We start from the raw sequence: 12,112 nt of genomic DNA on the forward strand, positions 1-12,112 counted from the left end.
GTGAACAGCTGTTTTAAAGACCTGGAGAGAGGAGTGGGATTGAAGGGAGTGGGGGAGTTTGTTCCAAAGGCGGGAGAAAAGAGGAATGAAAGAGTGAAGGTGAGCAGAGAGTATTGATTTTGGCAGTTTAACCATAAGAGGGTTGCTGGCAGATCTTGTGCGACCTGAAGGAATATTTGGGGGACAGAACACAGAGAGAGCTGGGGGGGGGGGGGGGGGGGGGCATGGCCGGAGAGGAGTCGGTAGAAGACAGAAAGACCACCAACCTGCCTGCGGTGAGTGAGTGAAAGGCCCTCGGAGGTAGCTTCATCGCAGGAGATTCCAATGATTCTGAAAGCTTTGGCTTCAACAGCGTGAAGCCGAGCTAGGTGTGAGGCAGGAGCACCGGCCCAGAGGGGGGAGCAGTATTCCATTGAGCTGCGGATGAAAGCCTTGTATGTGGTGAGGAGCTCAGGTGTGCCAAGGAAGGACTTCGCACGACGGAGGATGCCCAGTCGGCGACTGGCATTGGAGGCCAAATTTGAAATGTGGTTTTCCCAGGAAAGATCATGGCAGATAGTGAGACCCAAAAGCTTGAGCGACAGAACTTCTTGGAGAGGATTATTCAGAAAGTGGATGGGAGGGTTGTCCAGTCGGTCTTTTCGGAGAGACATCGTAAGAGTGTGAGATATGTCAGGATTGAAAGACATGTTCCACTTGTTTGACCAGTCTGTGATTTTGTCCAGGTGTGCAGAGAGTGAGGAGGCTGCAGACTGCCGATCTGAGGGATGAGAATTCCAATGATTCTGAAAGCTTTGGTTTCAACAGCGTGAAGCCGAGCTAGGTGTGAGGCAGGCAGCCGAGCTAAGTGTTGTTGAGTGAATTTTCGAGACTGGGATGAGCGTTGGTGAACCAGAGATGTTAATCACACCCACACTTTTCAAATATTGATCCCCATGCCCCATTTCCCCTCTTCATCCCCCCTCAACAGTTATACCTATGTTACCTTCACCACTGAAGGTGGACAGAGGTTATGTTTTCACCCCCCTTTGTCTGTTTGTCGTCTGCTTATGTATAAGCACCATATCTCAAAAAAGTTATGGACAAATTCGGACGAAACCTGGTGAATCGACTGGGTATGTGACAAGGATGAATTGTCTCGATTTTGGTGAAGATCCGAATCCTATGATTTTCATTTATTCTTCATATTTGAGAGATCAGGCAAAAAACTATATAATAGCATGGTATTTCAAAACGTTGTGGATAGATTTTGACCAAATTTGGTGAATAAGTTGGGTAGATGACACTAACAAGCTGATTCGATTTTGGTTAAGGTCTGGATGCAGATCTGGCTTATTAGTGGGATACAAAACGTAAACTGTTTAGCCTGGCGGAAGTATGCGCTCCATCGAGTGTGAGTGTCATTCTCGTCATTTATATGTTAACTGCAATTGGCATTGCACATGATAATGTTTGGGAGCCTCATTGGTGCGGTGCGCGTTTCTGTCCACGCTGTTGCTGATGACTCACCAACAGGTGATGAAACTATTGCGGCGGCTGAGGGCGGTGGCGTGTAGCCTTTGGATTGTCATTTGTGTACTACTTGTGAATGTCTGTGGCTGGGGAGAAACGAGTGTGGTTCAAAACAGCATTATTTGGCTGAGAGAGCTTGAGAGTATATATACAGACTTGGCATTTAATATGGAATATTTTTTTTTTCTTGACTTGGGTTTACTTTCTGAACTCGGTATATCAATCTGGTGAGTTTCTTTTACGCTTCGGTGATTTCTTTGTTAAAAGAACCATGTCTCTGATTGTCTGTCGCAGCAAGAAGTCAATAACAGGATTATATCACAGGTGGCATGACAAAATGTACGGACAGGTACATTTGACGATTGGCTTCACAATCGGGTATATAAGGGTTGTTGCGTTCTGTATTAGTGGAAAACAACTGCTGCACGTCTAAAAAAGTTATTGCCGCTTCCCCTGGAGATGGCCCGTCAACACGACAATGCTGTTTGTCATTCAGTGGTGGCTTTACGAAATTCCGGAATGAAACAGCGTGCTATTGCTTGGCAGTATGGCATCACTCAAGGTCAGGTGTCAAAGATCCTGAAACGAAATGCTCAGAGGGGTGTCCCTACTCCAATACCGAGGCCAGGACATCCCCGCAGAACCACAAGGAGGGATGATCGCCAGCTGCACCGGTTAGTCCGCAATGGCCGTACCAAGTCAGCTAAACGGCTTAGGGCTGAGTGGCAGCAACTGACAAATGTGCCTGTATCCAGAAGGCTAGACGACCAACGACTGGTTCAAGCAGGCTATCGTGCCAGGCGTCCCCTGAGAAAGCCACGTCTGACAAGACAACACCGCCAGCGCCGATTGCAGTGGGCCAGAGAGCACCGTCAATGGCAGCCAGGACACTGGAATCACGTGATCTTCAGTGACGAGTCTAGATTTCTGGTCTATCGTCAAGATGGCCGCGTCAGAGTGCGCAGACAAGTGCATGAAGCCTACAACAAAGATTGTATAGTGACAAGAGTCCAAGCTGGAGGTGGTGGGGTGACCGTTTGGGCTGCTTTTCATGCAGGGGGCAAAACTGACCTGGTTGTTCTGAATGGAAACCTGAACCAGTTCACGCACAGGGCCATTCTGGAAGAAACATTGCTTCCATTTGTTCGTGCGGCCTTTCGAGGAAACTTTGTCTTCCAAGATGACAATGCACGGCCTCATCGTGCTCGCATGATCCAGCACTTTCTTGCTGACCATGGTGTAGAGCATATGGAGTGGCCTGCCATGTCCCCGGATATGAATCCGATAGAGAACTTGTGGGCAGAATTAACGCGTCAAATCGACAACTTGGACCAGCAGCCTGCCTCTGTGCGTGAATTGCAGCAGGCTATTGTGACTGCATGGCAAGCGATTCCTGTCCAAACCTTGGCAAATCTCGTGAACAGCATGCCTCGACGTGTACGTGCTCTCCTGAATGCTCGTGGGGGTTACACGAAGTACTGAATTGTAATTTTACTGTCCAGAATTCCAGTCGTAATTTAACTTTTGTTTTTGTTAAAAAAATTTTTGGCTAATGTGCAAAATAAAGAGATACTTCTGGAAAACGCACATAAGTTTAACCCAGTACTGTCCGTGAATTGAGTTCGATATCAGTTTCCATCACTTTCAAGGATCAATTTATTTGCTTCGAAATGTCAAATGTGGTTTTTGTTTCTTTTAAAGGTCACATTAACAAAATCTAGAATAATTTCAACATAATTCCAATGAACTTTTGGTTCTAAGTCATCTTGAAAAGTAAGTTCACCCCCACAAAAAAAATATTCCATATTAAATGCCAAGTCTGTAATATATATATATATATATATATATATATATCTATATATATATATAATATATACAGTCACACGTGCCTTCGCGACCACCTTTACAGAGCGACTCCCTGTTCCAAGCGAGGCCACTTAAATTCCCTCCGCAGAGAAAACGTTAAAAGCTGAGCCACTTAAACTTCTCCCCCCCCCCCTCCCCTTCCCTCTTACCCCCCCCCCCCCCCACCTCCTCTTCCGGCAGACAAAACCTGTGTTAAATAACCTGTACAGAACAATCACTTGTCTAATGCAACCATCGGCCACCCAATTCCTTCCCTTTATAAGCTCGAACCTGTACACAACGGTCATTGATTCCATTGTAAATCAGCAAATTCAGTCACCCGATTCCAGACTCGGTGGTGCAATGGTTAAAGTGTCCGCTCCACGTCTGGGTGGTCAGCGGGTTCAAATCCCGTCGAAGTCATACCAAAGACTTTAAAGATGGTGTGTGCTGCTCCCTTGCTTGGTACTCATCATTTACAAGGATAGAGCACCGACAAAAAACGCTGGGAAGACAATGGCATACGACCGACTATAACCGGTGCCATTGTTCTGACATCTCTGGTACCCCGATTATCTCTGGACATGATGTTACTTCCCCGAAACTCAGTGGCTGTGTTTTTCTCATTTAATAGTCCTGTATCATGTCTCGTCTGTATGTTTGTGTCCATGTATTTAAGATGTGTGAGTGGCAGCTCCATTACGAGCTATAGATCATTTTAAAAAATTGCGTTTCAGTGAACGGAACTTCCGTGTTCCATGTTTCATCATTGGTCATCAATTCTGTACGTTCATTGCTATCGTACGCTCCGATTTGGATTGAGTTTTCTGTCTTCAAATTCGATTCGGTTTTCAGTGTGATAATAAACTTGAAAATTTGACCAAGTGAGGTATAAATTAATATCACTTGAGAAAATAATTAAAAGAGTAAACCATGACGGCACTTGGGTAGAGCGCATTCCTCCACCAGGCAGAACAGTTTACGTTTTGTATCCCACTGCAAGGCCATGTCTGGATCTGGACCTGAACCAAAATCGAATCAACTTGTTCTTGTCACCTCAGCGACTCATCCACCTGAGTTGTTAATCATAATCCAACCATATTTTTTAAAATCTCGTGCTATGCAGGATTTTTGGCCCTGTCTCTTATGGTGAAGAATCTCTTCCAAAATTATTGTATCCGGATCCGGATTCAGACGTTTACCAAAATCTTGTCCACGCACCTGACCTGTCCACCACGTTTCACCGAATCCTTCCATAACTTTTTGAGACACATCGTGTTATCTATCGGTTTTGGCCCTATCTTCTCAATGGTGAAGAATCACTGAAAATTCTCGTATCCAGATCCGGATCTTCACCAAAATCGAATCGTTCGTCCTTGTCACACACCCAACCTGTCCACCAAATTTCGTCCGAATCCATCCCCACAACTTTTTGAGATATCCTGTTCACAGACAGACAGGGGAGAAAACATAAACTCACTGTCCACCTTTGGTGATGGAGGTAATGAAGGACACCAAGGCAAGTTTGTTTACTGTATACATTTGGGTACCTGTGCTTGAATATTGTCGCTGTACTGCAGAAAAATGGTGGCTGATATGACGGCCACAAACCTGTACAGAAAGGCCACCTGTCTAGAAAGGCCACTTTTTCTGTCTCCTTTGAGCGGTTTTTCTCTGCAGGTGTGACTGGGTATATTTATCGATTTATTTTTTTACGGTAATTGCAATATTTTTCAAATCAAATCTCAAGTTCGAATTTCATAGTTAGCTTTATCTTCCATCCAGAATCACAAGTAGCAGAAAATGTAATTTGTATTCAAGTTACTGATTCTATTCCAACATTCGCTTTTTTCTTCTTGATTCATCTTCTTCCCAGAGAAACCACGCGAGGCCTGCTTCAACCCTGGCCATGTGGCTAATGGTTCCCGACTTGGCTCTGAACTCAAGCTTGGCTCCACAGTGACGTACTCGTGCCAGCTTGGCTATGTGCTACAGGGCTATTCAACCCTGGTCTGTGCCTTACGCGACGATGGTCATCCCTACTGGAGCAGACCTCTGCCAACATGCCTTGGTATAAAGCACAAACATTGCATTTTACTCTTTCCTTCCTATTTTTGTTTCCATATAAAAATGAGCAAAACTAGCGAAAGGATGCTTGGGTAAAGTTTTCATTTGAGATGTGTGCCTCTACATTTCCAAGAAACTCCAACAGTTTTTTCCTAAAAAAAAAAAAAAAAAAAAAAAACATTCCCAGTAATTATGATTTTGCTTTCATTTATGCCTTTCACTTGGAGTCAGCAGGTACATCCAATTTTATCCAATCAGTAAATGGTAAACTGAGAAAATAACTGTAATGCCAACACAATGCTTTTATTTCTTCCCATCTCTCTCTAAAACTCATCTCAACTCTCCATTCTCCTTTGGAAGCTCCACAATTACACCATGTGATACAATAAACCTACTAGGTATTACCCTAACTTCAAATTTTGTTATATATCTTGGTATTACCCATCTTGGATTCTTTTAAAGAATCCACACATTACACAAATAGCTAAATCTGCCTCGAAGAAACTGGGAGTCCTGTTCAGATGTCGAAGATTCTTCTCCTCTCAACAGTTGCTTCAACTATATAAAGGATTGATTTATCCTTTTTTTTCCTTTGTATACAGAATCGAGGCTCGTGAAAGAGCTAACATTTATCACACAAAAAAAATCAAACAGACAAACAAAATCTATAAAAAGAGGACGCGGTAGACAAGATGGGGAGAGAAGGGGAAGCACACAAACACAACATTTGAGAACAGGTACATCGGGAGATGTGTGGGAGGGAGAGGGCTTTGGGGGAGGAGGCGTGGGAAGGGGGTGGGTGGGAGAAGTATAAAACACAAGGATACCAAGAATTTCCAGGAAAGAAGTTGGTATTTCAAAAATGTGGATTTGGGATGAAATTAGCAGGGGTAGAAAAGATCAAGGTTTTGGATGGGGGAGGATAAGAGATGGTGGTGAACAGCTGTTTTAAAGACCTGGAGGGTGGAGTGGGATTGAATAGAGTGAGGGAGTTTGTTCCAGAGGTGGGAGAAAAGAGGAATGAAGGAGTGAAGGTGAGCAGAGAGTCTTGATTTTGGCAGTTTAACCACAAGAGGGTTGCAGGCAGATCTTGTGCGACCTGTAGGAATATTTGGGGGACAGAGCCCAGAGAGAGCTGGGGGGGCAAGGCCGGAGAGGAGTCGGTAGAAGACGGAAAGACCACCAACCTGCCTGCGGTGAGTGAGTGAAAGGCCCTCGGAGTTAGCTTCATCGCGGGAGATTCCAATGATTCTGAACGCTTTGGTTTCAACAGCGTAATGTAGAGAATTGTAGAGAATACTGCTCTCACATCTGGGGAGGTTCGAGCTCCACATACTTACTGGACAGAATTGAATTCAAAGTATTTCGACTTATCAACTCTCCCAATCAGACTTCAAAACTTGACCCGCTCAAATTACGTCGCAAAGTTGGCTCTCTCTCTTTTCTACAGATATTACTTCGGTTTCTGCTCCCAATAACTTGCTGCCTGTATACCTCCGCCACGGAATACTCGACAAGCCACTACATCTCACGATTATTGTGTGGCCATTGGCAACTCAAGGGTGGGCCGTTATGATGTTTGTTTCTTCCCCTCCACTGCCAAACTCTGGAGCTCTTTACCTTCACATGTCTTTCCAAACACTTATGATCTTCCCCTTTTCAAAAAGCAGATTTTCTGCTTTCTCAAAAACTCTTAGGCTATTCTCTCCTTCTTTACTTTTTTATCAATGCAGCTCTTTTATTTAGGCCTGGCCTCGATGAGGACGACATAGTCTGTGCCTGGAGCCTTCTACATAAAAAAGAAAAAAAAAGAAACCAAACATGGGGAGCTCAATTATGGAAATGGTGGCAAAGAAAAATAATTTAGTTAATACGCCTTGTGGAGGAGCTTGTACATAAATCGCATACAAGACAAGGACATTATCTTGTAAGGCACATGCAGGATAAAGACATTCGTGTACTTTTATTTGACTGATGGCATTCAAGGCCTTCATTCCTGGACTTCTGACTTCCTCCACTCATGCAGTCAATGTGTTGCCATTAATGGAACCTCTCCTTTCTTCTTACAGTGGAGGCTGCAGTTTCCCAAGATAATGCTTTGGGCCCAGTCTTGTCCCCCGTCTACATAAATGACATCTTGATGTTCTCGAAAACCCTCTCGTCCTTTTCGCACAAGACAGTACATTGTGTTGGACAATACCCCAATCCTATTGCTAGGCAGTCTGCAGCCGCATCACTATCCGCTGATCTGGAATTCATGAGATGCTGGTCTGATAAATGGAACGCCCTTCAATACTGGCAGTCTCACCCTGTCACTCCAGAAGCATCATCAAATGAAAATTAATGAATGTCTATTTGCTCGGTCAGCCATTGTAAGAGGTTCAGTCTCTTGAACTTCTAGGCCTCTCCTTGGTCAACACAACAACCAAAATGGCCTCCAAAGCCTGCCAAAAATCGGGCATCCTCCATCATTCCAAGTCTTTCCTTGGAAAATCAGAATGGCTCACAATCTGCAAAGCCTTTTCTATAGCTCAGTGGAGTACTGCTCTTCCCCTGTGGGCTCACACCCCAGCCTCACATCTGTCTCTCCTGGATTATGTGGAATCTCATGATTTAAACATTATTGGAATCCATCGCATTGAGACCGAAGCATAATGTCTGTTGCTTTCACATCGCAGGCAGATCTGTGGTCTCTGTTTTTACACACCTATTCTCTGATATTACTCCCTCTGCTCTCTCAGTCCTCTAACCCTCCAAGAGAAACTCCAGGATGCACTTGTTTTTTCAATAACCCCATCTGGTTAAACTTCCAAAATGCAGGTTGACTGGAGACCTCAACTCCCTTGTTCTTCATTTCTCCCATCTATGGAGCTACCTTCCAGAAGCTATTATTAGACCCCATTGGACTTAGTCCAAAAGGGGGGTGGGGAGGCTTATTGATTGGGTCTCGTCCGTGTGTGTGTGTGTGTGTGTGTGTGTGTGTGTGTGTGTGTGTGTGTGTGTGTGTGTGTGTGTGTGTGTGTATTATGTTCTGTATATATTGGAGTATCCGAGTTCGAAGCATCAGACCTGCTACATGCTTCATTTTAACCAAAATGAAAACGAAAGTGCACATCGCATGCTGGATTCGTGATTCGTGCACAGCGCAGCACCGGAGGACACGGATACGAAAAAAAGTTGTGACATCATCCGTAAACGAGTGGTCATCTGCCATCGAGTGACTTCTTTGCTATCACAACAAGCGTTACGCCTAGGTCCCCCGTGGGTGAAGTGATGTGAGTTGACAAAGTGGAAGACGCAGAAAACATGCGATGATATAATATTTCGCTCACAAGGTTCAGACGTACATGGAGGCGGCCATCTTGGATTTTGACGTGGCGACCCAATTTACAATAGCGTTCTTCCTTATGCCGAGATACACCCACACACCAAATTAGAAGTTGGGACTTCGCTTATTTTTCAAGATATTCATCTCACAAGGTTCAGACATACATGGCGGCGGCCATCTTGGATTTTGACTTGGCGACCCAATTTTAAACAGCCTTCTTGCTTGTGCCTAGATACACCCACACACCAGATTAGAAGTTGGTACTTCGCTTATTTTTCAAGATATTCATCTCACAAGGTTCAGACATACATGGCGGCGGCCATCTTGGATTTTGACGTGGCGACCCAATTTTCAACAGCGTTCTTCCTTATGCCGAGATACACCCACACACTAAATTAGAAGTTGGTACTTCGCTTATTTTTCGAGATATTCATCTCACAAAGTTCAGACATACATGGCGGCGGCCATCTTGGATTTTGACGTGGCGACCCAATTTTCAACAGCGTTCTTCCTTATGCCGAGATACACCCACACACTAAATTAGAAGTTGGTACTTCGCTTATTTTTCAAGATATTCATCTCACAAGGTTCAGACATACATGGCATCAGACATACATGGCGTCGGCCATCTTGGATTTTGACGTGGGTTGCACCCACACATCAAATTCGAATGCGGTCCTTCGCTTACGCATGCATGCACGCCCGCACGCACACACGCAAACACGCACACCCGCATGCACACAAACATGCACGCCCGCACGCACACACGCACACACGGACGGACGGACACACGGACGGAGGGGAAAACCATAGTCCCCCTTTCGCTCCGCTGTGCGACGGGGGACAACAAACGGGACCCACCTGACACACAATCAAGTTTCGAGCGATGCGGGTTTCTTTTTACTTTTGCTGTGATGTGATTTTGGGCATAACGGGACGGACACGGAAAAAAATACAAGATTATCGCGAAAAAAATTCACTTTCTGATTGATCGATTGAATAAGCATCAAGGGCATTCTTCTTAAGTTATTTCTTACCCAACACACCGAGTTCATTTCACGAGTCCTTTGTGATTTGAAAATGAAACTGACATCACAATTATTGTGACATTGGTGGACACCAAGCATTATGCACGAATCACTTGTTTTGCATCGCATTTCACATTTCAAGGAATTTTAGGAAATGTAAAAAAAACAACACCATGAGACACACGAGACATCAAACATTCCATTTAATTACAACTTTAATAATTATCAATGCATATTTTATTTTAAAGACAATGAAATAAAAATTGACATCGTGAGAATGTAACATTTTATTTCGAAAATGTGCCATTTTTGTCTTGTTTACTCAACCATCGCAAATCGAAGTGCCTGATATAATGTGAAAAGCAGGTTTTTGCAATTCCTCAACACTATTTCCTTCACCATAAAACCATAGGTGTCTTTTCATTCAGTTCATTTTTTATTATTTGAGGGCATTTTATTTCATCTGTGTAAAAGTGTTCCCAGTATTGTAGCCATGCACACACACACAAACACACACACACACACACACACACATATATATATATATATATATATATATATATATATATATATATATATATATATATATATATATATATATATATACACACACACACACTACCAGTTAAAAGTTTTAGGACACCTCAATTTTTCCAGTTTTTATTGAAATTTAAGCAATTCAAGTCCAGTGAATAACCTGAAATGGTACAAAGGTAAGCAGTAAACTGCTCGAGGTTGAAAAAAAAAGTTTAGGTTCGCAAAAACGGGAAAATAATGTAAATTTCAGTTATATTGTAAAAAAAAAAAGGCCTTCTTCAGAGAACAAGTAATGGGTTAACAACTTACAGCTGTTCTGCAGCAATGTAAGTAAATTAAGCCTTGAAAGTTGATGCAAACAATTCTTACAGGTGTCCCAACCTTTGCTGATTACTTGATTACAAACCCCCTGTCTGTATAAAAGCAGTATTGCAACAGACTGTTATTACACCCTCTGAAGTATTATTTGGACAATATTGCACTGCAGGAAGTAGTATATTGCTATCATAATGGTGAGAAAAAGGCAATTAACAAAGGAAGACAGACAGACCATTATAACCCTTCAAAGTGTCGGTCTCTTTCCTTTAGAGAAATTGCAAAGAAAGCCAAGGTGTCAGTGAGTACAGTTTCCTACACCAACAAAAGGCACTTGGAAACTGGAGGAAACTCTGACAGGAAGAGGTCTGGCAGACCCAAAGCCACAACAGAATCAGAAGACAAGTTTCTGAGAGTCAACAGCTTGCGTGATAGGTGGCTCACAGGACAACAGCTTCAAGCACAGCTTAACACTGGTCGAAGTAAGCAAGTCTCAGTTTCAACTGTGAAGAGAAGACTTCGAGCTGCAGGTTTGACAGGTCGAGTGGCAGTTAGAAAGCCATTGCTAAGATGGCAAAATAAGAAAAAGAGGCTTCCCTGGGCCATGAAGCATCGACAGTGGACTACTGAAGAATGGAAGAAGGTCTTATGGACCGATGAATCAAAATTTGAAAACTTTGGTTCATCACGCAGGGTTTTTGTATGCCATCGAGTTGGTGAAAGGATGGTTCCTCAGTGTGTGGCACCAACTGTCAAACATGGAGGAGGAAGCGTGATGGTATGGAGCTCTTTTGCTGGATCCAGAGTCAGCGACTTGGACAGAGTGACTGGCACCCTGAACCAAAAGGGCTACCACAGCATTTTGCAGCGCCATGCAATACCCTCTGGTATACGCGTAGTTGGTAAGCGGTTCATCCTACAGCAAGATAATGACCCTAAAAACACCTCCAAGCTCTGTCAAAACTACCTTTGAGGAAAAGAACAAGACGGTAGGCTTCAAATCATGGAATGGCCAGCACAGGCTCCAGACTTAAACCCCATCGAGCTGGTTTGGGATGAACTGGACAGAAGGGTGAAAGCAAAGCAACGTACAAGTGCAATACATTTGTGTGAACTTCTGCAACAGTGTTGGGAAGAACTTCCCGAACAATATTTGATTTCCATTGTAGAAAGAATGCCACGAGTGTGTTCGGCGGTTATATCTGCAAAAGGTGGCTACTTTTCTGAGTCAAAAATTTAAATTAAATTTTGTTAAACAAAATGATTCTATGATTTCTTTTTTATCTCCAATTGTTTATTTGTTCTATGCTTAATTTTAGAGTACATTGAGACATTAAACAGCATAAATTTGCATTAAAAACTGGAAAAATTGAGGTGTTCTAAAACTTTTGACTGGTAGTGTGTAGCTATATATTGCTACGGTTTTGCGTGACCCTCGTTCCCTTACCAAGGGGAGATTAAGCCCCTTGTTCTCCTAGGG

At 43.5% G+C, this 12,112-nt stretch overlaps 1 protein-coding gene across 1 annotated transcript in view; it reads left to right on the forward strand.

Annotated features, from left to right (window-relative positions):
* The window catches only part of CSMD3 (CUB and Sushi multiple domains 3), a 1,283,181-nt gene that overhangs the window by 895,619 nt on the left and 375,450 nt on the right, over positions 1-12,112 (forward strand). Inside the window, 1 exon segment of the mRNA XM_068130918.2 lies at positions 5,234-5,428. Within this exon segment, the coding sequence (XP_067987019.2) occupies positions 5,234-5,428 (195 nt within the window).

The sequence above is a fragment of the Myxine glutinosa genome, chromosome 11, assembly GCF_964187855.1.
Source record: "Myxine glutinosa chromosome 11, kmMyxGlut1.1, whole genome shotgun sequence".
Classification (NCBI taxonomy): Eukaryota; Metazoa; Chordata; class Myxini; order Myxiniformes; family Myxinidae; genus Myxine; species Myxine glutinosa.